Source organism: Psammomys obesus, unplaced genomic scaffold, assembly GCF_907164565.1.
Source record: "Psammomys obesus unplaced genomic scaffold, mPsaObe1.curated_primary_1811, whole genome shotgun sequence".
NCBI classification, from domain to species: Eukaryota; Metazoa; Chordata; class Mammalia; order Rodentia; family Muridae; genus Psammomys; species Psammomys obesus.
In genome coordinates, this window is record NW_026586662.1 from 9,377,698 (window position 1) to 9,403,957 (window position 26,260).

The following is a 26,260-nucleotide window of genomic DNA, read 5'->3' on the forward strand; positions in this document are numbered from 1 at the left end:
AAAGAAAGAAAGAAAGAAAGAAAGAAAGAAAGAAAGAAAGAAAGAAAGAAAGAAAAAGAAAAGGTGAACAAGCCATGGGAAGCAAGCCAGTAAGCAGCACCCCTCCAGGCGATGGACTTTGCATCAGCTCCTGCCTCCAGGTTCCAGCCCTGCTTGAGTTCCTATCCTGGCTTCCTCCTATGATTAATTATAATTTGGAAGTGTGAGTCAAATAAACCCTTTTCTCCCCAACTTGCTTTTTTTTTTTTTTTTTTGTCATGGTGTTTTTGTCACAGCACTAGAGACCCTAAGACCCAGTGCTCTCCAGAGCTCCCCACACAGACTGAATCTTCTCTAACTGCCACAAGCATTTGTCCGTGGCACATGGCTGTTCTGGAGTCTACCTCTGTCACTTAGCTCAGAGCCTTACTGCACCTCTACCTCTGCCTCCTGTGCTGCCCTCTAAGTCCTCAGACCCCTTCTGGTCCATCTACTTACAGCACACACTTACAGAACTGTGATTTTTCCCATAGTCCCTCAGCTGAATCACTAGAGACTCCCAATCCAGTGCTCTCTGCATTTGTGCATGAGGTCTAGGGACCTGGAGCATCTTGTGACTCCTGGTCCATTGCTCTCTATGTTTGACACACGAAGCCTAGGATCTCTGAGTTCCTTGTGACTCCCAATCTAGAGCTCTATGTTACATAAAAGCCACTTCCACATGTATAGTGACTGGGGTTGCCTCTGGTCTTTCACACAAGAGAAAAGTCCCATGTTTCCGGCATCCTTTGGAATCCCTTCTAACCTGAATACACTTGAATCTATTATCTATAAAGTATTAATCAGTCTTCTTCCTCTTTTATTTTTATCATGAAATTGGAAAAAAAGCGTAAAAATAAACAAAAATCACAATGGAAACATCACGATATAAAAGTGTCACTGTATTTATGCTGAGTTACTTGGAGGAATGACAGTTAATAAAAGGATTTGCCAAGTGACTGAAAATGTTTATTAACATTTACATTGCCCTTTCCTTGCTGTGTTTGGAGCTCAAACATCTGTGCTCGAAACTGTCGTTATGATGTCTTGCTCTAGGAATTTCAACCCAAATCATGCAGAGTCATCTATGACGGCCTTAACAAATAAAAGATGTCCAGTTTCCACCCGGGAGCCACTGAATCAGAACCACTAAGGCTGGAGTGCACACATAATGGATCCATTCACCATAATGGATCCATTTTCTTTGACCATTCATTCATGTACTCCTTAATAAAAACTGAGTATCAGGAGCTATGCTGGAAATTGGCTCTACCTCCCCTGAAAGGAGAGTCTGGTCTAGTGAAAAGGAGCTTATGGAATATATTTACATGAATTTACAAACTATAACAAACGGTATGGGTTGAATTTGCAAAGACTAAAACTGGAGAGGAGGTGCAAAAGTAGAATCAGATCGAGCAAGGCCTTGGTTAAGCAATGGGGAAGGGTGGATTTTACTCTTTGAGCAGTGAGGAGTGTTTGGAAAGCTTTAAGCTGGAGGATAACGTGATCCAGCTACTGTTTAGATTACATTTACTGCTGTGTGCAAGAATGGCTTGCAAGTGAGGAAGTGAGTAAATTTACAGAAGGTGACTAAGAGGCACTGATAATCTCTAGGGAAACTGTGACGGCAGCTTTGACAAGGGATGTAGAGCAGGAAAGAGAAACGGGTCCATCGGAAATGCACATAAGAGTCAATGGCACAGAAGTCGTGGAGGCTGGGTATGGGTGGAAGGTGAGCATAAAATGTCAAGGAGAATGCCAAACTTATCAACTAGCACAGCTGGCAGGAGGGTGGAATAATTCAGTAAAATTGAAAATGCTGGAAAAGAGCCAGATATGGTGGGAGAAGATCACAAGGATGGTAGTAGTCTGGGAATCAGAGACCTCTCAGAGAAAGGCTCACACACACACACACACACACACACACACACAGCACACACTCACTCATCATTACTTCAAAACCCTGAAAATGAGAGAAATACACGATGACCAAATGCAATTTAAGTTATTCCAGAAAGGTTAACAGTCAGTAAATGACTGTCTTATCCTATAAATCAGTGTTTCTTAACTTTCTTAACACTGGGACCCTTTAATACAGCTGCTCATGTTGTGGAGAACACCAGCCATACAATTATTTTTTTTATTAGTTCATAACTAATTTTGCTACTGTGATGAATTGTAATACAAATACCTGTGCTTTCCAATGGCCTTAGGCAGCCCCTGTGAAAAGGTCATTCTACCCAACAAAGGGTTTTGATCCACAGGTTGAGATCTGCTGCTATAAATGCACAAGTTGGATCAATGGCAAAGGGCCCACAGAGTGATTCTCTAAAGCAGCCCTTCCCTGACTTAGGGAAGCGTGTGACTAAAAAATGCCACTTTCTGGTTATCCACAGTCACTACCCATCAGACGCCTCATAAAAGCCTCCAAGTCTAAGGCACAGTCTTCCTGCTGCGGTGCTGATATCATTCCATAGTTTTCCTACAAATAGAATGAGATTTCAATTTTTTCTCCTGAAAATAATTTTCTCCAGTTTTATACTGAGAATGGTTACTGCCTCAAAAAAATTTAAAAAACATAATTGATGATGCTGAGACATTATATTCCATCCATGGTCATGACTCACTGCTAAGACAAAAGAAGGTAATAAAATATAAAGCCTTAAATGCAAAGCAAGAGTCAGACAAAGACAAAAACCAGAAGTGAGGCCTCTGCCAGGGCCAATATTCAAACATGCCTTTGAGTATACTGACACCTGCTGGCCGACAATTTTGTTGTTAAAGGCAGTCTATTTTTCTCTTAGTTGTATGCCTCATATTGACATTTATTAAACAATAAGCACTTGGTGTTTGTCCTTATCAAAAAGATGACGATACCTTCTAAAATGTAAATGGGAGGAAGCCGCATTTAGATAAGGACATCTAATAACTGTTAACTTATATGCAAGCACTGTGCCAGGTCCGGGGGCTGGAACCACAATCATCATATATTTGTCAATTATCATTACTGGTCGTTACTCTAGTCTGGATAGCCTGAGTCTTAAAGCAATATAGTGACTAGGAAGCTTCCACTGATTCTGGACCGGTCTGAAGACCAAATGGAAGGTCAAAAAAGCTCTCCTTTCCTACATAAGTATACTTGAGAAGTTCATTTGCCAGGATATGGTCTTCCTGTCGTAAAATGGACATGGTCATGTCCATATCACAGAATTATATATGAAGAACAAATGAGAACATATAGAAACACTGCATCTTGCTTTCCCGGTAGCAGACGTCAACCCTCATAAAATTCACTACACTACATGCTCATTGTATAATATAAATATTTATCTCATTATAATAGTGTGTCAGCCCACTGCTTATACCGAGAGGCACTTGAAGATCAGAACTTCTCATGATGTCCAATAGCTCCTGTATCTTCTCCGGTTTTATATTTTTCTAATGTCTAGATTTTTGTTTTGGGTCATTACACTAAGGTATGAATCAGGAAAATAAGCAAATGCCTCACTACTAATTTTCAGATACTAATTTTAATATCTATGAATTACTCGATGCATGTATAGAGCTCTTTCGCAACACTGCCTCCAATATTCTTTAAAACTGTCTCACACAATCAGTAAGATCAGCTAAGCGAACACGGTTAAAGTTGAAAGACACCGTTGGCCATTCAGCAGATGTAAGAGCCAAGTAGGATCCCGGCACTGACTCGTCACCATTAAGTCAGTTCCCACAACTGTTCTCCACAGGACTCCTTCATTATGCTGCTTCAGGCTAGCGCTACTTCCTACATCCCACCTCACCCAGCATAGCGAACATCTTCTGGCAGTTACATAAAAACTAATTAAATATTACTCATCTGTATATCATAAAATATAGAGTAATATAAATATTAGATGCTCAATGACCAACATATCTCATAAGTAGGTGACATTGATTTTTTAACTTATTTTAATTATGGTGACATGGATTTGCCACCTCTCCATCTCTGAGAGCGGGCCAGTGGTGTTAAGTGAATCTACACTGTTGCCAACAAATCTCTGTAAAGTCATCTTGTAGAACAGGAATTACACCATCAAAACAGCTCCACCTCTTGGTCACACCACCCCCTTCCACCTCCTCCACCCACCACACCCTGACATCCACCATTCTACTTTGTATTTCACTGATTTTCTATATCCTGAATAGTGCATTTACACGAAACCACACAGCAGTCGTCCTTTTGTGGCTGGTTTCATTCAGAGTAATATCAGGGTTGATTTGAGTCACAGCATGTAACTGAATAACCTTCCTCCCTAAGTGAGGACTCCTTTACCTTTTGAGGCACAAACTGATGAACAGTTTTTGTCAGTAATGAATTGTGTCCATGAATATTTCCACTCATGTCAGAAAGATCAGACAGTGAGCTTATCATTTACACCAGGTATTTTCTCTTGGCTGGAGCCTATAAAGGATCACCCCAAGACAGAGACATGACAGGCAACCTAACCCATCACCTGGATATGCTACTTTTAAATAGAGCAAGCCGTGTGTGGTGGTACATGCCTGTAATCCCGGCACCCCAGAGTCAGAGGCAGACATAAAATGAGACCCTGTCTCTAAAATAAGTAAATAAGTTGGCAGTTGAATCACACGCCTTTAATGCCAGCACTTGGGTGGCAGAGGCAGGTAGATTCCTGTGAGTTTGAGGCCAGCATGGTCTATGGAGCAAGTTCCAAAAAGCCAGGGCTACATGGAGAAATCCTATATTGAAAAACGATAGATAGATAGATAGATAGATAGATAGATAGATAGATAGATAGATACATACATACATACATACATACATACATACATACATACATACATAGCAAAAGTACCAACCAGAAAGACCCAAGAGGTTAAATATCTTAAATATCTCAAAAACTGAAGTACATTATTCCTCTGGTTGCTCCCTTATGAATATCTTAGTAATACAACTGTAAGTCTAAAATGTCATAAAACCACATTCTATGTGCTTGCCAAAATCCTCTTCTCACACATAAGTCATATTTGAATAAAGAATATCTGTGTTGTAGAGAGGGAGCATGAGGCACAGGAGGAAGGACAACCTAACCCTAAAGACCTTTGAAAAGGCCATATAGAAACCTACTAAATACAGAATACTACTGCTGTAGACTCTCCCTAAAATATATACATATAATCATATAAAAGAAGTTAAACTCGAGTTATCCTATAATTGGGGGTGGGGGGGTGCTGCCTCTCCCAGATTCCAGAAAATAGCAAATAAAAAGCCCGGTGGCAAGTGTGGGTTTCTTTTCAAGGTGTTCTGTGGGGTACCCTAGCTCCCCCAAATACTACAGGCTATTGTCACTGTCCCTGGTTACCCTCCAGAACTTGATAATAAGGCCCTACTGCAGAAGACCCCACATATTCAAATTATAGGACATAGAAAAGTCAAGCTGGCACCAGTCTGCAAGCTTATTCCCTAATGGCTCTCTAGAAGGTTCTATCTACGCTACGAAGGGAAGAAAATAATCAAGTCTTACTCAGTTGGGACCCTGTATCTACAATAGCATAGGCTGGAAAAATGGGTGCAGCAGCTGCTCAAATGCTATTCGAGTAACCAACCACTTTCTGCTCCACAAGACAAAACTCATGAAGGTACTGTTAACTAGGCCAAAAGCACATGGCTGGCTAGGTCACAGGCCTTAGAAGAAAGCCTAATAATAACCTAATTTTGTGCTAAGCAGGCACAAAATTAAATTACCTCCTATGTTCTTATCTTTAAGCCCATAGATTAATGCATCTCTCAAGTTTTATCAGTTGGGCTTCTTTTTGTAGTAGATAGTGATGAACACAGAAGCCCATAGCTAGGCAACATGCCTAAAACAAGAGATTACGAAGGGACTAGCTTCAAACGGAACATCTGTATCACACCCCCTCACCTTCAAGGCTCAGGTATCATCCTGAAAGAGAGGGTAGAAAGAGTAGAAGAGCCGGAGATAAAGACCATGACAGGGCCACAGCACACAGAACTCACGGTGGCTATACACGCGTGAGTAATGCCTGCACGAGAGCAAGCCAGCCAAAGTCCCACCATGGATGAGGGGAGAACTCATAAGGTCCTACCTCTAGCTGGGGAACCGTTGGCAACTGATGCCAGCTGGGGTTGGCAATCTGTAGTCCTGGGTGCTGTAAGAAAGCAGGCTGAGCAAGCTATGGGGGGAGCAAGCCAAAAAGCAGCACTCCTCCGTGGCCTCCAGGCTCCTGCTCTGATGGAGTTCCTGCCCTGACTTCTTGCAGTGATGGGCTGTGATGCGGAAATGGCAGTGACATAAACCATTTCCTCCACAAAGTGCTGTGATCACGGCATTTTAGCACAAGAATAGATTTTAAAGAGAAGTGATGCACTCTGAGAAGCTGAGGCAGAGAGCAACGGAGGTCGCTGCACTGTCCCTCCCTGTTAGGTCCTGCACCTGAGGGAAGTAAATAACGGAGAAGGTAGAAACTGAGGAGAAAGGCCTGCAGAGCAGGAGTCCATGGCACTCTTCAAAGCCGCCTTTTCTCTTAACAGGAACAAACAGGGACAAAGCAAGTTTGTCCAATCACCCATTTTAATTATTATTCTGAATCACAAAATGTGCCAAACAAATAGCTTAGGGTTCTGTACCCAGTCTTAAATGAGTCCGTAAATGCAATTAATAAGCAAATATTTAATCAGCTTTAGAGTAAAATGCCAAAATGTTTAAACCTTTAAACATCCTATGATAGCCAGGTGTGATGGCGCATGCCTGTGGTCCCAGCACTTGGGACGCAGAGGCAGGCAGATCTCTGTGAATTCAAAGCCAGCCTGGTCTACAAAGCCAGGACAGGACAGCCAAGGCTACACAGAGAAAAAAAACAAAAAACAATAACAAAAGAAAATCCCATGATAGAAAAAAGACAATGACTGTAATGAAGGCTAACCTGTTGGAAAATATAGCAAATTAACAATGCGTCACTTGAATTGTCTAGATGTTCATAGTAGTTTACTTCTGTCCATAGAATGACTTAGGAGAAAATTTTACCATATGAACAACTTAAATCATTTTATGTCCTGCCCAAAAAAATATATTTATACTCACATTCACTTGAACCTGAATGGACCAGTCACCAAGTATTGGATCCGAGGATAACTGAAAAGTTTTGGAAACGACTCCGAGGTCACCTTGCTGAGAAAACCATTGCTGGATCAAATTAGACTTCGGATCCTAAAACAAAAGCCAAACCACGTTGTTAACTGTGAAAGGGTGTCCAAGTGCAAGTGGACTCAACTTAGTGATGGTGCCTAGCAGGACTACCAGACCCACCTCCCCGGACATATCCAACACTTTGCCCCAAAATATGACACTAAGATAGTGCAATGGCTAAACTCCATTGTCGACTGGACTAGAGTTTGGAATCACTCTGGAGACAGCCGTGGGTAGATCCCATGGGTGGATCTGTGAAGGTGTTTGCAGAGAGGTTTGACTAAGGATGAAGGCCCACCTTAAAAGGAGGCTAGCAACCCAGACTAAATAAAGGGGGAAGGAAGAGAGAAGCTGAAGACAGGCACAGCTCATCTCCTTCTGCTTCCTGAACATGGATGTAGTGGGACCAGCTGGTTCTCTCTCCTGCCAGCATGGTGACAGCTGCTCTTACCATCACCACCTGCCATGATAGACTGCACCTTCAAACTAGGAGCTTAAGGTTGCCTCTGAAGGGTATTTTGTCATGGCAATGAGAAAAATAAAAAATACAGAGTTTTTGAAAAATGAAAGATCTATACCACTGAAGACAAATCAAAATTTATTTCTTTCGAGTTACTTCTCCTGTGACCATGTTGATTCTGATCTGCCATTTAATTCCTGACACCACAGTTCCTTCTACAGAGGACACAGAGCATGCATTCCAACAAACCTACATGGACAGCTTAAAGAAAGCCCCCACTAAAGTACGAACTAGTGCACACATATGAAAATCAAACTAGAGGGTCCTTAAGAAGCTAAGCTAGAATTACCACGTGGCTCTGCCACTCCTCAGCGTGCATTCAAAAGTGTCCACATACTTATACATCCATGTTTATAGGGTACTAGTCACAATAGACAAAATATGGAACCAGATTAAATGGCCACCAACAGAGAAATGGATGAAGAAAATGTGGTCTATATGCACAATAAAGGATGAAGTTCTGTCATTTGCAACACTTGCAGGAAAATGGATGCAAGTGAAGAGAATAGATTAAGTGAAATAAGCCAGACTCGAAGAGGCAAATAGCTCATTCTCTCTCGTACATGGAATCTACATTTCATATAGAGGAGTATGTGTGTGAGAGAGAGACAGAGAGAATGAAAGTAGAAATTGTACTATATGGGAGGAGAAAGAAGTCTCAAGGACAGAGAAATGAGAGGGAAAAGAATGAATACCACTTTGGCCATTGTATGCAGATATATATTCATGTCATACATGTAACATAAAAGCCTCTCTAGGGGCGGGAAAAAAACTAGGGGACGACAGAAGAGAAAGGGTGATGGAGGGTAACTATTAATAAACTATGATAATATGCATGTATGAAAATGTAATAAAAATAACACTGTGTTTCCTGAAAAAGAGGAAGGGAGGGGATAAAATTAATCCTCACTGTTGAGATAGAATCCTCATTCATTAAAGGCCCACTGTGCCAGGCACTAAGCCAGACTCATAAAGATAAACATCACATTTTCTCTCATATATGCAGTCTACATTTCAATATAAAAGGAGTGTGTGTGCATGCATTATGTGTGTGTGTGTGTGTGTGTGTGTGTGTGTGTGTGTGTGTGTGTGTGACATGAAGTAGAAATGGTACTATGAAAGTGCAGAAAGATGAGGTGGGGTTATCCTTTCCTTATAGTTGAAAAGGCTGACTGCTGGAGAGGTTATGCAAACACTCAACTGTAATTGATTGGGCATGTCCCATATTTACAGCAGCAATACATGATGAGAACTCAGAATTCAAACTCATGTCAGCTCTCCACTCAGCAAAAGTATAGCAGAGAGCTATTTAACCAGAGGTCCGCGAGAAATGCTTTAGTCTTCCCACAACCTCACAGACAAGAATGGTTTCATACAGTAATGAGGCAAAGCATTCATCTCTCACATTCGCAGCCTTGTCAACTGGGTCCCGTTCTCTCTCTAGTTTGTCTCCTTTTTAACCTCACGAATCCACCATATCCCTCTCTCTGGTTAATACCGCTAACCCCATCCTTTCGTTCTTGCCCACTGCTGATCCTGTCATCCAGAACAACTGATTTGAGAATGCAGCACGGGGCTGAAATGCTTGACACAGATCCAGGCAGACAATAAGCACTTATAACCACAGCAGACACCTACGTGAAGACGGCCTCTGCCTGTCCACAGAGTGAAGTCTACATGCTAGCAGCCCATCTTCTTCCCAATGTACAGGTTTATCTGTAGCTCACCACAAAAGCCCACACCTCTGGGCCTCTGCTGCAGGGAATATCCTCCCTCTCCTGTCCTCTAGTAAAAAGAGCTCAGCTTCCTGTCTGCTGCACAGGCCTCCAATGGCAGTGGCCTCTTTGTGGACAGCCTCTGGCACATCTGGAGTTTTCTCTTCTTGAGTATGACTTAACTGTAAAATGCAGGAAAAATCCTTTTGGGTTTTTGTTGTTGTTTATTGTTGTTGTTGTTTTTGTTTTTCAAGACAAGGTTTCTCGGTGTAACGGAGCCCTGGCTGTCCTGGACCAGGCTGGCCTCCAAACCTCCAAACTCACTGAGATCTGCCTGCCTCTGCCCTCTGAGTGCTAGGATTAAAGGTGTGTGCCACCGCACCTGGAGCAGTAAAAGCCTTTTTACATATTTTATTTTACAAAGAAATCTTTGTTTCCCACTATACTATGAACTCTTGAGACCAAGGATCACATACTTTCTTTTATTCTCTATCCTTTGTCTAATATGATGAACTAGCCTAGTTATTAGAAGTGTGAAAGTTGAACATAAATATGGTGCTGAGAATTGAGTAGGTAGTGGCAGTCAGAAACTTAAATTCAGTATGCTAAAGGGATATAAGGTCAAAAATGATGGATTATTGTATCTCCTTGAAAAAGAAGAGAAAGGTGAATCATTGTATCTCCTTTAAGACTAAGAAAGAAACAAGTCACAAGTAGTTTACATTGGTGTGGATTATTGAATACTGATGGAAATTTAAGATTATATTTGCTACAACATACTGTATATACAATTCAACTCTCTTGTTTAAGGTACTGTGCATATAAAACTCATTTAAAAATCTGATATAAAGTTCCAGTCCTTGAAAGCTACTATTGAAAACTATTTAGGATAATTTAAAAATGTAGTCAGCCACCTATAAATAATCAAACTTGTAGTCTTGTTAGGTATTAGTATAGTTAATTACAGAAACAAAGCTTTATGTGGTCTCCTGTATATGTTTTCAAGGCTAAGCAGATAGTAAATAGATAGAAACAAGCAATATTTGTCCATTTAGATAGACCAAGATAGACAGATGGTCCTCAAAAGCTTCAGAGATCTGCACAATATGGCATTTAAGAAGTTTTAATAATATAGGCTTTTCTGACAGAGAGACACATCAGCTCCTGACAGCACCCCCAAAGCAGATGATGGGCACTGAAGAACCTCCACATGGACTTTGCTTCAAACATGGCAAAGCTAGACACTGGGCAAAAAAACTGCCCTATGTCAACTACAGCATGCTGTCCAAGCTGGGCAAGCAGGACACTGGAAAGTTGACTCCCCAACTTTGCCAAGACAAGGTAGCCCAGTCCTTCAAAATTCCTGCATCACAGAAAAGTGTGCCAGATATTCTGGGCCTGTTCATCAAAGACTGAATGCCCCACCAACACAGAGGAATCTTGGGTGACTATCCAGGTAGTCATCAGTCTTTGTCATTTAGTTTTGGAAGCTTCTTACTTTGCAGCTTTGTCCTTCTCAGGTGTCTGATGGGTGGAAGACTAAATAGTTACAGTCTTACAGTCTTCTGCGTTATCAGATACAAAAAGAAAACTTACAAAAATGGTAAGTTTATAAAGACATAAAAGCTTAAGTCATTAAGGATCTAAGAAAGTGTTTTAGGGTGTGCGAAGATGTTTTGAAGGTGATAAACACAAGTAATGATAAAATAATTTAGATACAAAATTTTGGACTTACCAAGGTAGGATAGATAGCAGAATGCTTTCTGCAAGTTTACAAAAAAAAAAAAAAAAAAAAAGACTGGACATTGTAAATATATTCTTTTTTTTGGCGGGGGGAGGATTCTAGCCTCCCAAGTTTGCCTCCCAAGTACTAAGACTAAAGGCAGGTGCCACCACCACCCAACATAAATATAATTCCTACCTGATAGTTCTCATAATTATTCTTATTGTATAAAGTTTATTGATGTTAGAGAAAAAGCCATTTATTGGCCTAAAAGGGAAAAATATAGTGAGAATTTTGGTTTCTTTAAAAAGCCAGCTATGTTATGTGAATATGTTTTTTGCTTTAATCCCAGGTATGGAATATTGTGGAGCTAACTATGATTTGTCTCATGCTCCGGGAGGGGCATGATTTTGCCAGCTCAGGATAGTTTACGTTTGAAATTCTAAAGGCTCTTCAAAGGGTACATAATGCTAGAGCCTGAGAGGAGCTCTGCTGGCTGCTGTTTCTACTGCTCCTACTGCTGCTCCAGGGTGTTGGTCCCTGCTGCTGCTTTTGCTATTGCTGGATTGTGGGACTGATGGATCGCTGGTGGCTGGTATTCTGACAACAAAGACTGGACTTGTAGGGTCATGGGTTCAAACTCCATTTGGGGCAGCACTTGTAACCAGGCTTTTAGTCTACTTTATTGGGTTCTTTTGCCTACTCTCCTTTTCCTTCCCAATCCCTTCCAACACCCACCCCCTTACTAGATGGGAGAAAGAAGGATAGAAGAGAAAGGGGACAGAGATCTCTTCAGACTACTTCCTGCTGATTAGGGGGTGCTGAGTTCCTTGGGGCAAGTTCAATCTTCATCATGAGAATACTAGAAACCAGCAATCCTGTAATCCAACAATAGGAAAAGCAGCAGCAGCAGCAGCAACCAGCAGCTGGAACCAGCAGCAGCAGGAGGAGCAGTTGGGGGACAGGAGCCAGGATAGAGGCCATCTGTGCCAGCTGCCACCACAGTGTTGAAGCCACTTACTTGCACATTGTAATGCTAAACTGCCTGTAGGGGGAAAAAAAAGTCAGGGCAAGATAGGGCATGCCTTCTCCACTGCTGAAAGGCCTCTGAAGCCCCCATCCTTCTTGAGGTCAATTACTGAGACAAAGAAAGATGGATACGTGATAGTCAATGATCCTCACGAACACCCCTCAATATGCTACCATGATAAAAATCTGACCCTACCATTGATACCTTGAGTATTAGCATCTTAGTCCCAGCCATTCCTGGCAAGCTGGCTTTCGGGCTATCTTAGATGTCCTTCTCCACTTCAGCCAACCTGTCCATCTCCACTATCTGCAGCTGGAGAACAGTGAAGCAGACATCCACAGCCGCCTGGCCTCTGCAGTGAGGAGTGTGGCGAGACTTGAGTTCATGTCCTAAACTTACAGCTGAGGATCAAAGGGGCATTTTTGTCACCCCTGCTGCTCACTGTCACTACACTAGGCACTGAACTTCAGCACAAACGTCCTCCCCTGGGCAGGAGCACTATGTGTTAGCCAGGCCAGTTGGATCCCTTAGGATCAGAGCTAACAAAGGAAGGTCTCTCTGCATCCTTCCCAGAGAGCCACATGTGGCTGTGTACATTCTAGTGACACTCAATATAAAATTCAGCCAACAAGATAGAACAGGAGCCCAAATCCTTCAACCCAGCACCTGTCTCTAATCTGACCTCTTAACACTCATCCCTTCACTCATCCCTTCACTAGGCTCTACGGGCTTCAGTTCTTTGCATGTGGTGACCCTCTGTCTTTATTTGTCCGTTCTTGTGTTTTCATTCAGGTCCCTGCTCACACAGCTCTTCTCTGGCAACTGTATAAAAAAAGCACTAACCATAAACTCACTCTCTCTGTCCTGTCTCTGATTCTCTGATTCTCACACACACGTACATATAGATACATGAATATCTACCCCCTTGTGTGTACATCAGTACATGCATTGTCTGTCTTCTTGCTACCCGTTAAAAACTGAATTCTGCCTGAACAGGGGATTAATGCTTTGTTAAACACCTTATGGCAGTGCCTGGAATACAAAAGTCCAGTAAGTAACTCATGAGTGCATGGGTCACAGTGATGGAGCTAGACATGAAAAGACAGACTCCATAGCCTGACCTCTGAACCCAGGTTTCCACCACCTCCCTTCCCACTCAGAAACGCCATGGCAAAAGGGAAACCTATCTGACGTGAAGTTCTAAGAAATTAGAGTGTCACTGACATGAGCAGAACTCTCAAAACAGCTTTATCGGGATGAAGCTCTCCCTTCACGTCGGGCCACTCACCTTAATGAAAATGTTCAACGATGTCTTATAAGGCTTAAAATCTGAGTGGAGTGTGAGCACACGAAACTTCACTTCCTGCTTCGGCTTGTAGAGTGCCTTGTCTGTCTGAATGAGGACAGATACTCTCTTGGTCTCAAATGATAAGCGTGTGCTGTTAAAGAACAAAATCTCATCCTGAGAACTTCCAGTAACGTGTAGTTCGTAAATCTCATCTGCACTGTTCAGAGGTAGCTGGGTGGGGAGAGATCAGACATATTAAAGTCTTACCACTTTACCGTTAAAAAAAAAAAAGGGTTCTACTTACAAATTAGAATAAAAGTTTAAACAAGTAATATTATCAGAAAGAGCTACAGTGTTGGGGAAAACTTATCCTTCATAGGCACTGAAGCGGGATAATTTGTTTTCTCCCCTTTGAAATCCTCTACTCTGTTCTTCAATTAGATCAGAGAGTTTCTGGAATGAGGGACACACGCCCCACAGCTGTCTCACTCGGCATCAGTTACATAGTTACATCAGCTTGCCCTTTCCTGTCCTAAGTTCAGGTTTGGTCTCACTCCCAGCTGTTGAGGCCGGATACCTAAGCTCCCAGTAAGTTTCCCAGGCTTTCCCTGCTTGAGGCAATCAGCCTACGAAATGCCGACCTTCGTTTCCTCACTGGGCTCTCTCAAGCCCTCTTCTGCCATGGTGGTTTCTTCTCCTGTTCACCATGTGTCTTTCTGGTGAGGCTGCCATTTTTAATACTATTAATAGCAACACAAATCCTACCATCTGGCAGGAAGAGACCAGAAACCATATTGGGCAGTTCACATGTTCTACGTCATTTGACCTTAAGATAACCCCTCGACCCAATTCCACACTGACCCTCAACGGGATCCTCCTGGTAAAACCATTTCACAAGGAAGCTAAACTTAGGGAGTCATGGGCAGTACTGCAGGCCACCAGTTCATGTCTAAACCCAGCATACACTGTATTAATTTATTAGAAACTTAATGTGGTGACTTTAAATCTGTCCAGAAAGTCTATGATTTACCTCCCTTCCAAAAATGGAGTCTGCATTGGGTCACCAAAGACACAGAAATAAAAGAGAAACTGGTTAAGAACAGGAAGGGGCCAGCAGGGATAGGAGGGGTACAAGGGAAGGTAAGGAAAGATGAATGATGAAAATATAGTATATACATATATGACAATAGAGTGAAAACTATGTGTAATTTTAAAATGTTAATCTAAAAATTAAAAATTCACCAGGTATGGTGGTGCACGCCTAGCACTAAGGAGTCAGAAACAAGAAGATCTCTATAAGTTCATGGGCCAGCCAGAAATACATGGCTACATAGTGAGGCCTTGTGTTTAAAAAAACAAAGGAAATAAAGGGGGGGCATTATAGCAGAAATAGGGCCAGACAAAATAAAGTACTCTAATGCTCCAGTTTTTTTTAAAGAAAACTCCCCACTAGGAGCTTCAAAAACATAATAGCCAATCTCTCTAAAGTAACATTGGTCTTAAATACTTGAATACTGCAAAACTTAGAAGTGATGTAAAGAGCCAATAAAATGGTACATATGCCAAAATTACAATGTATTTATTTTGTGTTTATTGTTGTTTTGAGATATTTTGGGTGTTTGTTTGTTTGTTTGTTTGTTTGTTTGTTTGTTAAGACAGGGTTTCTCTGTGTAGCCCCTGGCTGCCCTGGAACTCACTCTATAGATCAGACTGGCCTCTTTTCAGAGATCTGCCTGATCTGCCTGACTCTGCCTCCTGAATGCCAGGATTAAAGATGTGTGCCACTACACCAGCCTACAAAGTGTTTCTGAAACCAGTTTTAGTGTTTATTTATTTACTTACTGAAAACAAATAATTTAAATGGATACTTACTGCTGGAAGGGTAAGAATCTTGAAAAAGCCTAAAAGGAAAACAAGAAAGAAAATATGTTAGTCACGACTTACAAAACTTTTAACACTCTTAGATATGAATACAATAGAAGTATATACTTACTTGGCCAAACCAAAACAGCTTTATTAATGCCCAAAATAACCAAGAAGTTGTAATCTATTCTTGTGGCAAAGATCAAGATTTAAAGATTATCAGCCAGTGATGAAATCCCAGCAAGCTCTGCCTCTGTCACCATGACTTGACTCTCACTGTCGCTGCTACTCTGGCCACTGGTAAGGTTACAGGGTTCAAGGGATGCTTCAGAGAGGGCAGGGGAAACCTGGGGCTTGAAGCTTGGGGAACAGGGATGTTGTTATTGTTCTGTTTTACTTGGGAGTTGCAGTACAGGGGACTGAGCCCAGGACTTCATGCCATCTAGCATGTGCTCTGCACTGAGCTCTGTCCCCAGGGAGGCTCACTGTTCATGTTCTCATATACTCATGATAAAGGAAGGCATTAGTCACGCCAGGGGTGAGGTAGGACTCATAAGTGACTCATGAGGATCAGGGTGGTACAGACTATTTTTCATGCATGGTTTCTAAAAATAGCGCCAATCATTTATCGTGTGCCAGTTTCTCATCAGACCTGTTTATTTCAAGGGGAAATAGTTTCAAGTTAAAATTGTCAAAGTACTTATCCAAAGTCCCCATCATAAGTGATAATAGGGCCTCGGGTTCCTTCCCTGAAGAACTGTCTATTAAACGAACCAAACCACAGTGTCCTTCTCAATATGAAGCCATTATGAATCTACCACGTGAGAGCAGGGAGATACAAGAACATTGGCCAGTACAAAGCAGGAATTAACAGGCTCTGAAGTCACAGAGTTCTACCATAAATTTGCTCTTTTCCTGCCTTGTCCTCAGACCTGATTCTGCAGCTCAGCATTTTCATCCATAACATGAAAATGTTAACCATTGTTCCAGACTCATACAGTGGCTTGTGGGGAGGCTGTTGTTGCCTGTAATATACAGAACAGTTCCAGACACACAGGAAGCCTTTGGAGTTCATCAGGGTACCAGGATGGAGAGGTGTCCATCAGGATGCCAGCTTGTCTCTACGGCAGCATTCACCAATTGTTTATGAAGAAACCATATACCATCAATAAAGCATGTGGCATACGAATATTTTCTACCTTCACTTTACGAAAGTCTCGTATATTCCCAGATGAGTGCACACCCACTTCAAACTCCGGTGGACCCAAGGGGAATAGGGGTAGGTTTGCAGAAACCACCACTGATTATCACGCAGCGTGAATCAGCTTATCTAATGCCTGTGAGCACTCCTGCATAGAGGAGGAGTCCGACTTAATGGGATGTTGAACAAAATGTGTAAAAAGTGAAGAAAAAGAATTAGTTAGATACAGAGAGGCTGAGGACAGGGAGCACATTAAAGGGATACTTCAAGAAACTAACTCTGACCTTGAGTGCTGTGGGAGAGAAGGAACCAGTCAGGTGAGGAAGGTGAAGAAGCAGGGAAGGGCATGCACAGCAGGGCAGGGCTCTGTGACTAAAGTGAGGCAAGAGCTGGCAGAACTGAGCCCAGAGCTGGGACAGGGCAATTATGACATGGGCCTAAACTGACTGATATCGTGTGATGTTTTTTTATTTTATTTAACATGAAAAAATGAAATAAATTTGTGATCTACAGTATGCTTTGACACGTGGAATCTGTGGGATGGCTTACTCAAGACACGGTGCCTCACAGATACACATATTTGCTATTAGAGCGGCTGCCTTTTACTCTAGTGGCAATTTTTAAGTACATAAAAATGTCACTAGGAATTGTAGCCATGACGTACACTGGAACTTATTCCTCTTCTCTAATTAGAGTTTTTTGCCCTTTGTCCAACACCTCCCCTGTACCCCCATTTTTTTTGAGACAGGGTTTCTCTGTATAGCCTTGGCTGTCCTAGAACTCACTCGGTAGACCATGCCGCCCTCAAACTCACAGAGCTCTGCCTGCCTCTGCCTTCCTCAGTGCTGGGTGGTGTGTGCCACCGTGCCCAGCTGATGGTTTTGTTTAGAAACAAGAAAACGGCCAACAGAGCTGACAGGATATTTTTCATGAATCAATACAATACATGTATTCCCACAGACCTACACTCCAACTATCTTCACAAGACAGAAATCAAGTAAACTGCCTGCCTGTGAGTTTCTTCTGCAGCCTGCATCAAACTTTAACAGCTGCAACACCACGGGCCTTGCCATTTCAGTCAGGTTTAGTATAGAAGTGTCTGTGCTAAGTAGGAGCGTCATGAACAGAGGTATTCTGGATGTGTTCCAATGATTATTATTATCCTTATTTAACAAGCGAAATCTGGAGCCCTGACTCTCAGAGCCAAGACTCTCAGCTGGAAGCCTGACTCCTGGGTTCCAGAATTAGAGCCAGCTCTGGCTGGTCTCAGCCTGGTCAACAGTTTGCCTTCCCTTGTCAATTGCTGGCTATCATCAGAGTTTCATCCGGATCCGGCTGCTTTGTTTGTGAATGTCCCTAAGTCCTTAATCACAGAGCTTTAAAATCTCAGTCATCTCCGATTCCTTGCTTTCCTCAGCTCTCTGTGTGGATCCTGGGACCTAGACAGGTCATTCCCTGGAGGCGGCAACCCTGGGCAAGTCAGGTCTCCAGCTAACAGGATCAGAGGGCTGGGCCACACCCTACAGCTTAGATGAAAGAGCCTTTCTCTTTCTCGTGCAGTGAATGTGGGTGCTACAAGACGGCAGCCACCGCAGTGTCCCACGCCAGAGCCAAGTATGAAAAGCTGAACTGAGGAGAACTGTGCCCCAACAAACCAGCTGGCTCCTGAGAGGCACCTGGTTTTTCATCGCTTCAGGACAAATCTTCAGAGTTGCCTATTTTGTCAGCCCAAAGAATGGCAGAAACAATGTGCTTCCTTTCTGCCCTGATCTGACACACAGCCACCTCCCACGGCCATCAGATTTGCAAAGACTGAGTAGGGGTGGTAATGTGGGTATCGATTTCTATCTAAGTGACATCAAGCAAAGAGGCAGAGGAAAGCAATTGGGAATCTGCAATAAACAAACCCTTTACACTGGGAAACTGGAGGGACAGCATGGTGGCAGTTCCAAAGAGGCTCACTAAAAATCTCATTTCACAGTAGCACTTGTTTTGTTCTGGGTGTAGCTCTTCATCAGCTCAGACCTTTGAAGTGTTTCTCATGAGAGCAAAGCTGGAGGAGTTGCACGCCTGGGTCCCACGACAGACACACTGTGGTATCAGTCAGTCACAGAACCGGGAAAGAAACAGAGGCAGCAGTGAGAGTAAAAGGGCAGAGGTGTCTCAGCCTCTCTCCCTCCCGCTGGATACGAGGAGACCTCAGACCCTGCAGAGATAGACACAGTGGAGGCCTAGCACCCGTCTCATGAGTCCCTATTAAAAGGTCAACTTTAAATAAGTGCTCAATGCTATTTATCGCTATTGATGCTGTCTTTTCTGTAGATTTAAAAACACATCTTGGGCCAGGTGTGGTGGTGCATGCCTTTAATCCCAGCACTTGGGAGGCAGAGGCAGGTAGATCTCTGTGAGTTCCAGGGCAGCCAGGGCTACACACAGAGAAACCCTGTCTGGAAAACAAAAATAAAAATACATCTTGGAATTTCCTTGGCACTTACTAAGTCCTAACACAGAACTTATTTGAAAGTCAAGATATTTTACAATAACTTGGGTCACCAAACCATAAAAGTGGGGGTGGGGAAGGGGAAGCAGCATAGATGGGAAATAATAACCCCTTTCTCTGCTGTTGCTAGGGTAAGAGTTAAGCAGATAGTATTTGTAAACCTTTTTGAACGTTTTTCCCCCCGCTTTTGGCCAGGTTCTCAGACATGGGAAATGGCTGCCTCTTGACAGGCGACACACACACACTCTCTCAGTAACTAAGGATGGCTCCATTAGGTAAAGCTCTTGCGACCAACTGTAACCTCTGATCACTTTCACAGCCACCAGAGAGGAGCCATCTCAGAGCCTTCCAGTCTGCTGCCTCCGCCCCTCAGCAGGCAACAACTCAAAAGAAGCCTTGTTTGCAGACTTCACACTTGGCATGGGCGAAAAACTGGCCATTTGATTTACAAATGCAGGCAAGGCTATTTTTAAGATGTGTAGTGAGCACACACGAGAACGAACCTTTCCTCAACTATTCAGACACATTCTGTAGTACATCTGCTGCCTCAACTGACATCTTGTCCTCACCAAGGAGCTCTGGAGAATCGGTGGCAGGAAAAGCAGTGTACATTTAGAAATAAAATTAGGTCCAAAAATACTCTCTATGAAAAAAAAAAAAAAGGATTTTCCACTATGTATCTGCCCAACTTAATATTTGAGGCTTAATATCTTTGACTGTTCTTTACTCTGCAGTCATGCGCAAAAATAAACTATGTTTATCCCCACTGTTAAAATTTTTAACCTCTTTACCAGTTTATTAAATACTGTATCATTATGCAGAAAATTATTTCATCTCCTGATAAATTACAAAAGGAGGACCATTTTCCACCCAGATCTGAGGAAGACAGGACTTTAAAATGCAGTGTTTCTCTTTAACAGTTTAATGGCATTGGAGGTGGGGGAACTAATTGAGTCAATACAGAAAACACAAGTGTTTCAGCCAGGAGTAGTGGCTCACGCCTGTGATCCCAGCACTCAGGGAGGCAGAGGCAGGTGGATCTCTGTGAGTTCAAGGCCAGCCTGTTCTACAAAGTGAGTCCAAGACAGCCAAGGCTACAACAGAGAAATCCTGTCTCAAAAAACTAAAAAAGAAAAAGAGAGAGAGAGAGAGAGAGAGAAAGAAAGAAAGAAAGAAAGAAAGAAAGAAAGAAAGAAAGAAAAAGAAAGAAAGAAGGGAAAGAAAAGAAAATACAAGTATTACACAATCTCTTGTAAACCCCTCCTTTGCACTCTTTAATACTTTCGATTTTTTCTTCTCTCCCCTGCCTCTCTTGCTTATAAATATTTCAATAAATATGATATGCATTCATGTTTCAATCCATGCATATGATTCAGTGAAATGAAGTCAAACAAGAACCGACTGAAGTGAGATAATTTTAAACTTAGGTTCAATACGAATAGAAAAGCAAGCGTCAGGTAGGGTTCTTGATTTTTAAATGTACAGCATTCTTATTGCAGCAAGGCGGGCCATCTACAGCCTGCAGACAAAACCTGGCCCGTGCTTTTTGTATAGTTCATGAACTAAAAATAGTGTTTCATCTTTAAACAGATGGGACAGGGGAGAACAATTTTTCACTGTTAGTCAAAGGTGTACAGACTCTCAAGTTGCTCATTTGTTTATCTACAGCTGCTTTAACGCTATAAGGTAGTGCTGAGTAATGGCAATAAACAGCAAGACCTATGTCTATGCCCTTTTCAGGAAAGGTCTGTCATCTCCCCAAAGAATGGTGCGCTGTGGGGAGATTCCCTCCTCCTTCCTTAAGAAACAAGGTTGAATGTCCACTAAGGCCAACAACAGAGAGGCCATGTTTGCACTCAGAAGGAGGTGGGAGCCTCCATGTCTGCCCCTGGGAAAGGCCAAGGGAGAGTCAGCTAACTATCTGTGAAATGATACTGCATGTCAGCTGTCGTGATCAACGCCGCAATGTATTAACATCAAAAATAACTGAGTGAAATTAAATTCAATAGCATATCTTATTTAACGCAGTATGTTCAAAACATTATCATCAAACAAATTTTGAAAAAGTTCTGAGTTTGATGCTTTTTTTGGTACCGATATTCAAAATCCAGTGTGTACTTTATAGTCACGGCTCATCCCAAGTCACACAAGCCTCATTCCACATAATCAAATTCTACATGTGAGGCGGGGTGTGGTGGCACACTCGCCTTTAATCCCGAGGCAGACGAAGGTAATAAATCTCTGTGAATTTGGAGCCAAACACAGTCTACATAGCAAGTTCCAGACCATCCAAGGCTGCACAGTGAGGCCCTGTCTAAATGATAACAAGAACAATAAAACAAAACTTAAATTTAAAAACTACACATAACTAAGGGCCCTACACTAGATGGTGAAGTGCCAAAACTATTACCTCATTTAGCCCTCACGACAATGCCACTGGGTAACTGTTCTCGTGAGGCAATTTAAGAGAATTCCGTTCCGACCCACCGTGCCTCCAGATAGAACAGCATGGACCCAGGCGTTATTTCCAAAACAGTCATTACAACACAATCTCCTCAAGTTTGGCACACGAGGAACATTTTAAACACTGAATATAATGAATGCTTTCTCTATACTCCTTAAGATACTTAACACGTACTTCAACACAGTAATGCTAATCTGTTCTGCAGGCTACAGGCTCATCAATACAAATCCCTAAGAGGAAGCTCCGAGGTATTCTTAGAAAACGTTCCTCTCCACTTATTCCAACTTCTTCGCCACTCAGGCTGGTTTTCAGATTTTAATCCATGACTCATTTCCTCAGAGCCAAAAGTCCCACAGACCTGCCTGCCAGTAACCCACTACTGTTCTCTGGCTAGACCTTGGAGCTGTTTCACCCAGGGCCTTGCAGACAAACTGAGGCAATGGGTAAAGACAAACGCCATGTGTTTCCTCTCCTGCAGAATCTGGATGCTATGTATGAAATATGAAAGAAGAGGATGACTGAGAGGAAGGAGGCAAGCTAGGAGGGAGGGGATGGGAGAAGGAAAGGGAAATAGGAGTGAGTACCTGACAGATGGTTATGAAGATGTCATAATGAAATGCATCGTTGTGCACAAGCAATGCACGCTAATAATGTAAAGAAAGGCAGTTCCTAGAACTTTCTTATGAGAAGTGAAGAGTGAAAAAGAGAGCAAGACTGGGACTCACCATGGTCCTCCTTGAGCTCTGTCACTATACTTTTGTATGATTGTTATCTTGGCCCAGACCACAATCTGATGAGTCAAAAATGGTGAGTCAGAATGTCACCTCACACACTAGCACTCATGGCGGGAATAAACGCATCCGATCCCCTGACACCTCTAGGCACACCTCCATCACAAATAGCCCTTTCAGCGGTCTATCTTCAGACGCCATGGGGGAAGAGCTCACAGCCCACATTTTTCTTTTCGACGTTCCTCTCCCTTGCCCCACTTTCTAGAAGGTGTCCAGACCTACACAATTTAGAGGAAGGCGGTAACTATGGCAAAGTCTTCCTAAAACTCCACTTTAATTTTATCCTTCATTCAGAAAATGCTTCTTGCCTTACCTGTACTCTTTAGTTTTCTCATTTCAAATGAAAAAGGGTTGCTGGGGTGGGAATACATGTCTGTATATCTCAGCACTCAGAAAAAGAGAGGCAAGGGGATGACAAGTTTGATTTGCTTCCTCATCCAAGCTTCTGCCCTCTGCAGTCCTGTTCTTCTTAAAGTTGTCTTTCCCGTGCAGCTCAGGTAGTCTTGGTATCTTAAGTTCTATTAGTCTCTGTAAAAACGATGCCTTGAATTCTTTCCCCAGCTAAAATTTCAAAGCTGTCTGCCAGATGCCTGCCCAGACTCACTTCCAGTGAAGACTGAAGCATGTTTTCAGAAAACACATACAGAAACTGCTGCCTGCTTCCCAAGGCTGCCGCTCCGACTGCCACTCCGGCAAGTCAGCTCCTTCCTCCAGCCAACCCTTCTCTTCTCTAGAGTGTAAAATAACAGTTCCCCAAAAAACTGCCACCTATGCCACAGCCAAAGAGAGGGTATACGAGTGGGCATCTGTAGCCTTCTAAGAGGAAAAGGTAACACTATCATGCCCAGAGCAGGAGAGAAGAACTGTTTGCAAACCATTTCCTCTGCACACAGGGTAAGGAAACACACCTCCCCTTCAGGGTACCCTCAGTGTGTGAGACTAGACCTGGCTCAATCTCTCAAACCACTGATTTTATTTAAAGTAATAGATGCACTGAAATCACACACATTCGTGGAGTGCAGTGTGAAGTTTCGGTGCAGGTATAGATTGTGTAAATTTTTAAATCACAGATCAAATATTTACCAATTCCTTGTGGTTTAAAACTTTCTGGAGAAATAACTCAGAGGTTAAGAGCACTGGCTGTTCTTCCAGGGAACCCTGCTTCAATTCCCAGTACCCACATGGCAGCTCACAACTGTCTGTAGTTCCTGTTCCAAGCGATCTGACATCCTCACACAGACATTGAGTCCAGGTAGAACACTAACGCACATTAAATAAGTAAATCATAGACACACAGACAGACAGATAGATAGATTTTCAAGATCATCTTGCAACTTTTTTTACATTTTTAAATTATGTGTGTGTGTGTGTGTGTGTGTGTGTATGTGTGTGTATGATTTTAGGCTTGGCAGTAAGCATCCTTACCTGCTCAGCCATCTAAGTGGCACCTTTTGTAGCTTTTTGCAATCCATTATGCTACAGTTAGTCTTTCCACTAAGAAACAGCCCTCCAGAGCTTCTTCCTCCCAAGTACATAAAAGGTAGTACCCACCAATCCACCTCTCTGCACTTTTTTGGGGGAGGGTAGAGTTTGATTTATTTGGTTGGTTGGTTGGTTGGTTGGTTGGTTGGTTGGTTGGTTGGTTGGTTTTGGTTTTTGGTGGCTTTTTTGAGACAGAGTCTTTCTGTGTAGCCCTGGTTGTCCTGAAACTCACTCTGTAGGCCAAGCTGGGCTCAAACCGAGAGACACCACCTGCCTCTGCCTTGGAAGTGCTGAGATTGGGCCGCCACCACCCAGTGAGTTCGGTTTCTTAAAACAAGGACTCACTCTGTAACCCAGGCTGGGCCTCAAACTCATGGCAATCCCCCTGCCTCGGCCTCCCAAATTTTGAGATTTATAGGTGTGAGCCACGCTCACTCAGCCTTATGCTTTCAATTTCAAATATTATTCCTCTGGATCCTCCGATACTGTCCCTCCTCCTATCTCTCAGCCCTCGTTCATCCCTGGAATATTAATCGAATGAAAAGAAATACCTTTGGAGAACGTGACAATGTTCTAGCATTACAAAGCTGACTTAACAAACTGTGAAAGCTCCACCAGTGACCCAGCCCACATTCTAACAGGGTCTGCTTTCTATTTGTAGCCCAGCCCTCCAGTGAGTCATGAGCACAGTGCCTCATCCCACAGTAAATGAGCAATGCATGCCTAACTTGAAGTTTAAGGAATTAGTGTGCTGGCTTTCAACTTCACTCAATCACTGATTCACAATCAACCTCCAAAACATGTTCGTTCCCCTGCTTCAAAACTAACAGCCATGCTTTAAGGCTGGGGGCCGCTTGAAAAGCAAGCACAGAAATTCAGGAGTAGGTGAGTCACCCAGCTTGCAAGGGCTTGCCTCTCTCTCTCTCTCACTCCCTGGCTTTCCAAAGCTTGGTCAAGCACAATCTGGGAGACACTACCGGGTAGGTGCTCTCCCGTCAGAGAACCGTCTGTGATGATGGGGGAGCAGACTGAAGTACTTGGACCTTAGCCGAATCCGAAGGGTGGCCACGAAGCTACGCTTTACAAGCGCAGTTCACACCTTGAGAAACACGAGGGTAGGACTTAGATCTCTGATATTCCCAAGCCCATTTTCCCACCGCTTCCCAGCAGCTCCATCAAGACCGACCCCACCCTGCACTTAGCACAGTACTTAGGTGTTTTTAAGCCTTTTATCTTTCTGCCACATAGAAGAATCAACATTTGTAAATACACCCTGTGTCTTAGACATGGCTTCCGCATATATTACGAGAGCTCTCTAGAGGACAGTGGGAAGAACACCGGACTGAAGATTTGGAGAAGGATGCATTTCCAGCTTTGCCAGTTCGAAGCCATTTGACTTTGGGCGGAGCCCCGGACACCAGGCCTCTCCTCAGCCACAAATTAGGTAATTGAATTGGCTTACCTCTGATGTTTCCTTCCTAGTCCAAAACAGTGGTCATAATTAAATTCAGAGAAAAGATGGCATTTCATCCTACAGTTCTTTTGTTATTGTTGTCATTTTTGTGTTGTTATGTAGCCCAGGCTGGCCTCAAACTCCATCTTTCTGTTTCAGCCTTTTAAGTGCTGGGATTACAGGTGTGTATCCCCAGGCCTAACTAAACTTGCAGTTCTTTAGATCCGAATTCGGTCTCATAAAGATGCAAGTCTGAAGATAATTTAGAGCAGTATTTCTCAACCCATGAGCTGACATCCCCTTTGGCGGTCAAGACACTTTCACAGGGGTAGCCTTAGGCCAGCTGAAAACACAAATACTTCTATTCACAATTCATAATGTTAGCAAAATTACAGTTATGAAGTAGCAAGAAAAATAATTTTATAGTTAGGTCACCGCAACCTGAGGAACTGTGCTGAAGGGTCACAGGCATCAGGAAGGTTGGGAAGCACCAATTTAAAGAAAGATGAGTACAATAAACCTTCACTCTCCATATCCCAGACAGAAGTAGCCTCGGGGTCAGGCCTCACCATTTACTAACTGACTCTTTAGTGTCAGTCCCTCATACATAGTGCCTATTTCATCAGGTTGTAGGAATTAAACACTGTGCCCTTGGCATTAAAAACAGTACTTAATGTGCTAAATGCCTTCCCGTTCCCTCTTAATGGTATATTTGTCTTTTTTAGGTTCCAAGTTTAGTCATCTCAATAGGAGATTAATAAGCACCTCGGACATGAATTAATGATACTCTCCTCTAATAACATGAGCTACTATTTTCTTGAACAGTTCCTGCTAAGTGCTTTAAATGTTTCTTCTCAGCCTGGCAATTGTGGCACACTCCTTTAATCCCAGCACTCAGGAGGTAGAGAAAGGCGGATCTCTGAGATTGAGGCTAGCCTGGTCTGCAGAGGAAGTTCCAGGTAGCCAGAGAAACTGTCTCAAAAAAATAAAAATAAAAAATAAAA

General features: G+C 42.8%; 1 protein-coding gene across 1 annotated transcript in view; it reads right to left on the reverse strand.

Moving 5' to 3' along the window:
- Cd109 (CD109 molecule) overlaps positions 1–26,260 on the reverse strand; it is a 106,546-nt gene that overhangs the window by 73,614 nt on the left and 6,672 nt on the right. Inside the window, exons 3-5 of the mRNA XM_055602473.1 lie at positions 15,375–15,403; positions 13,503–13,733; positions 7,122–7,247 (exon numbers count right to left, since the gene is read on the reverse strand). Coding sequence (XP_055458448.1) covers positions 7,122–7,247; positions 13,503–13,733; positions 15,375–15,403 — 386 coding nt within the window. The remainder of the gene's footprint in view (positions 1–7,121; positions 7,248–13,502; positions 13,734–15,374; positions 15,404–26,260) is intronic.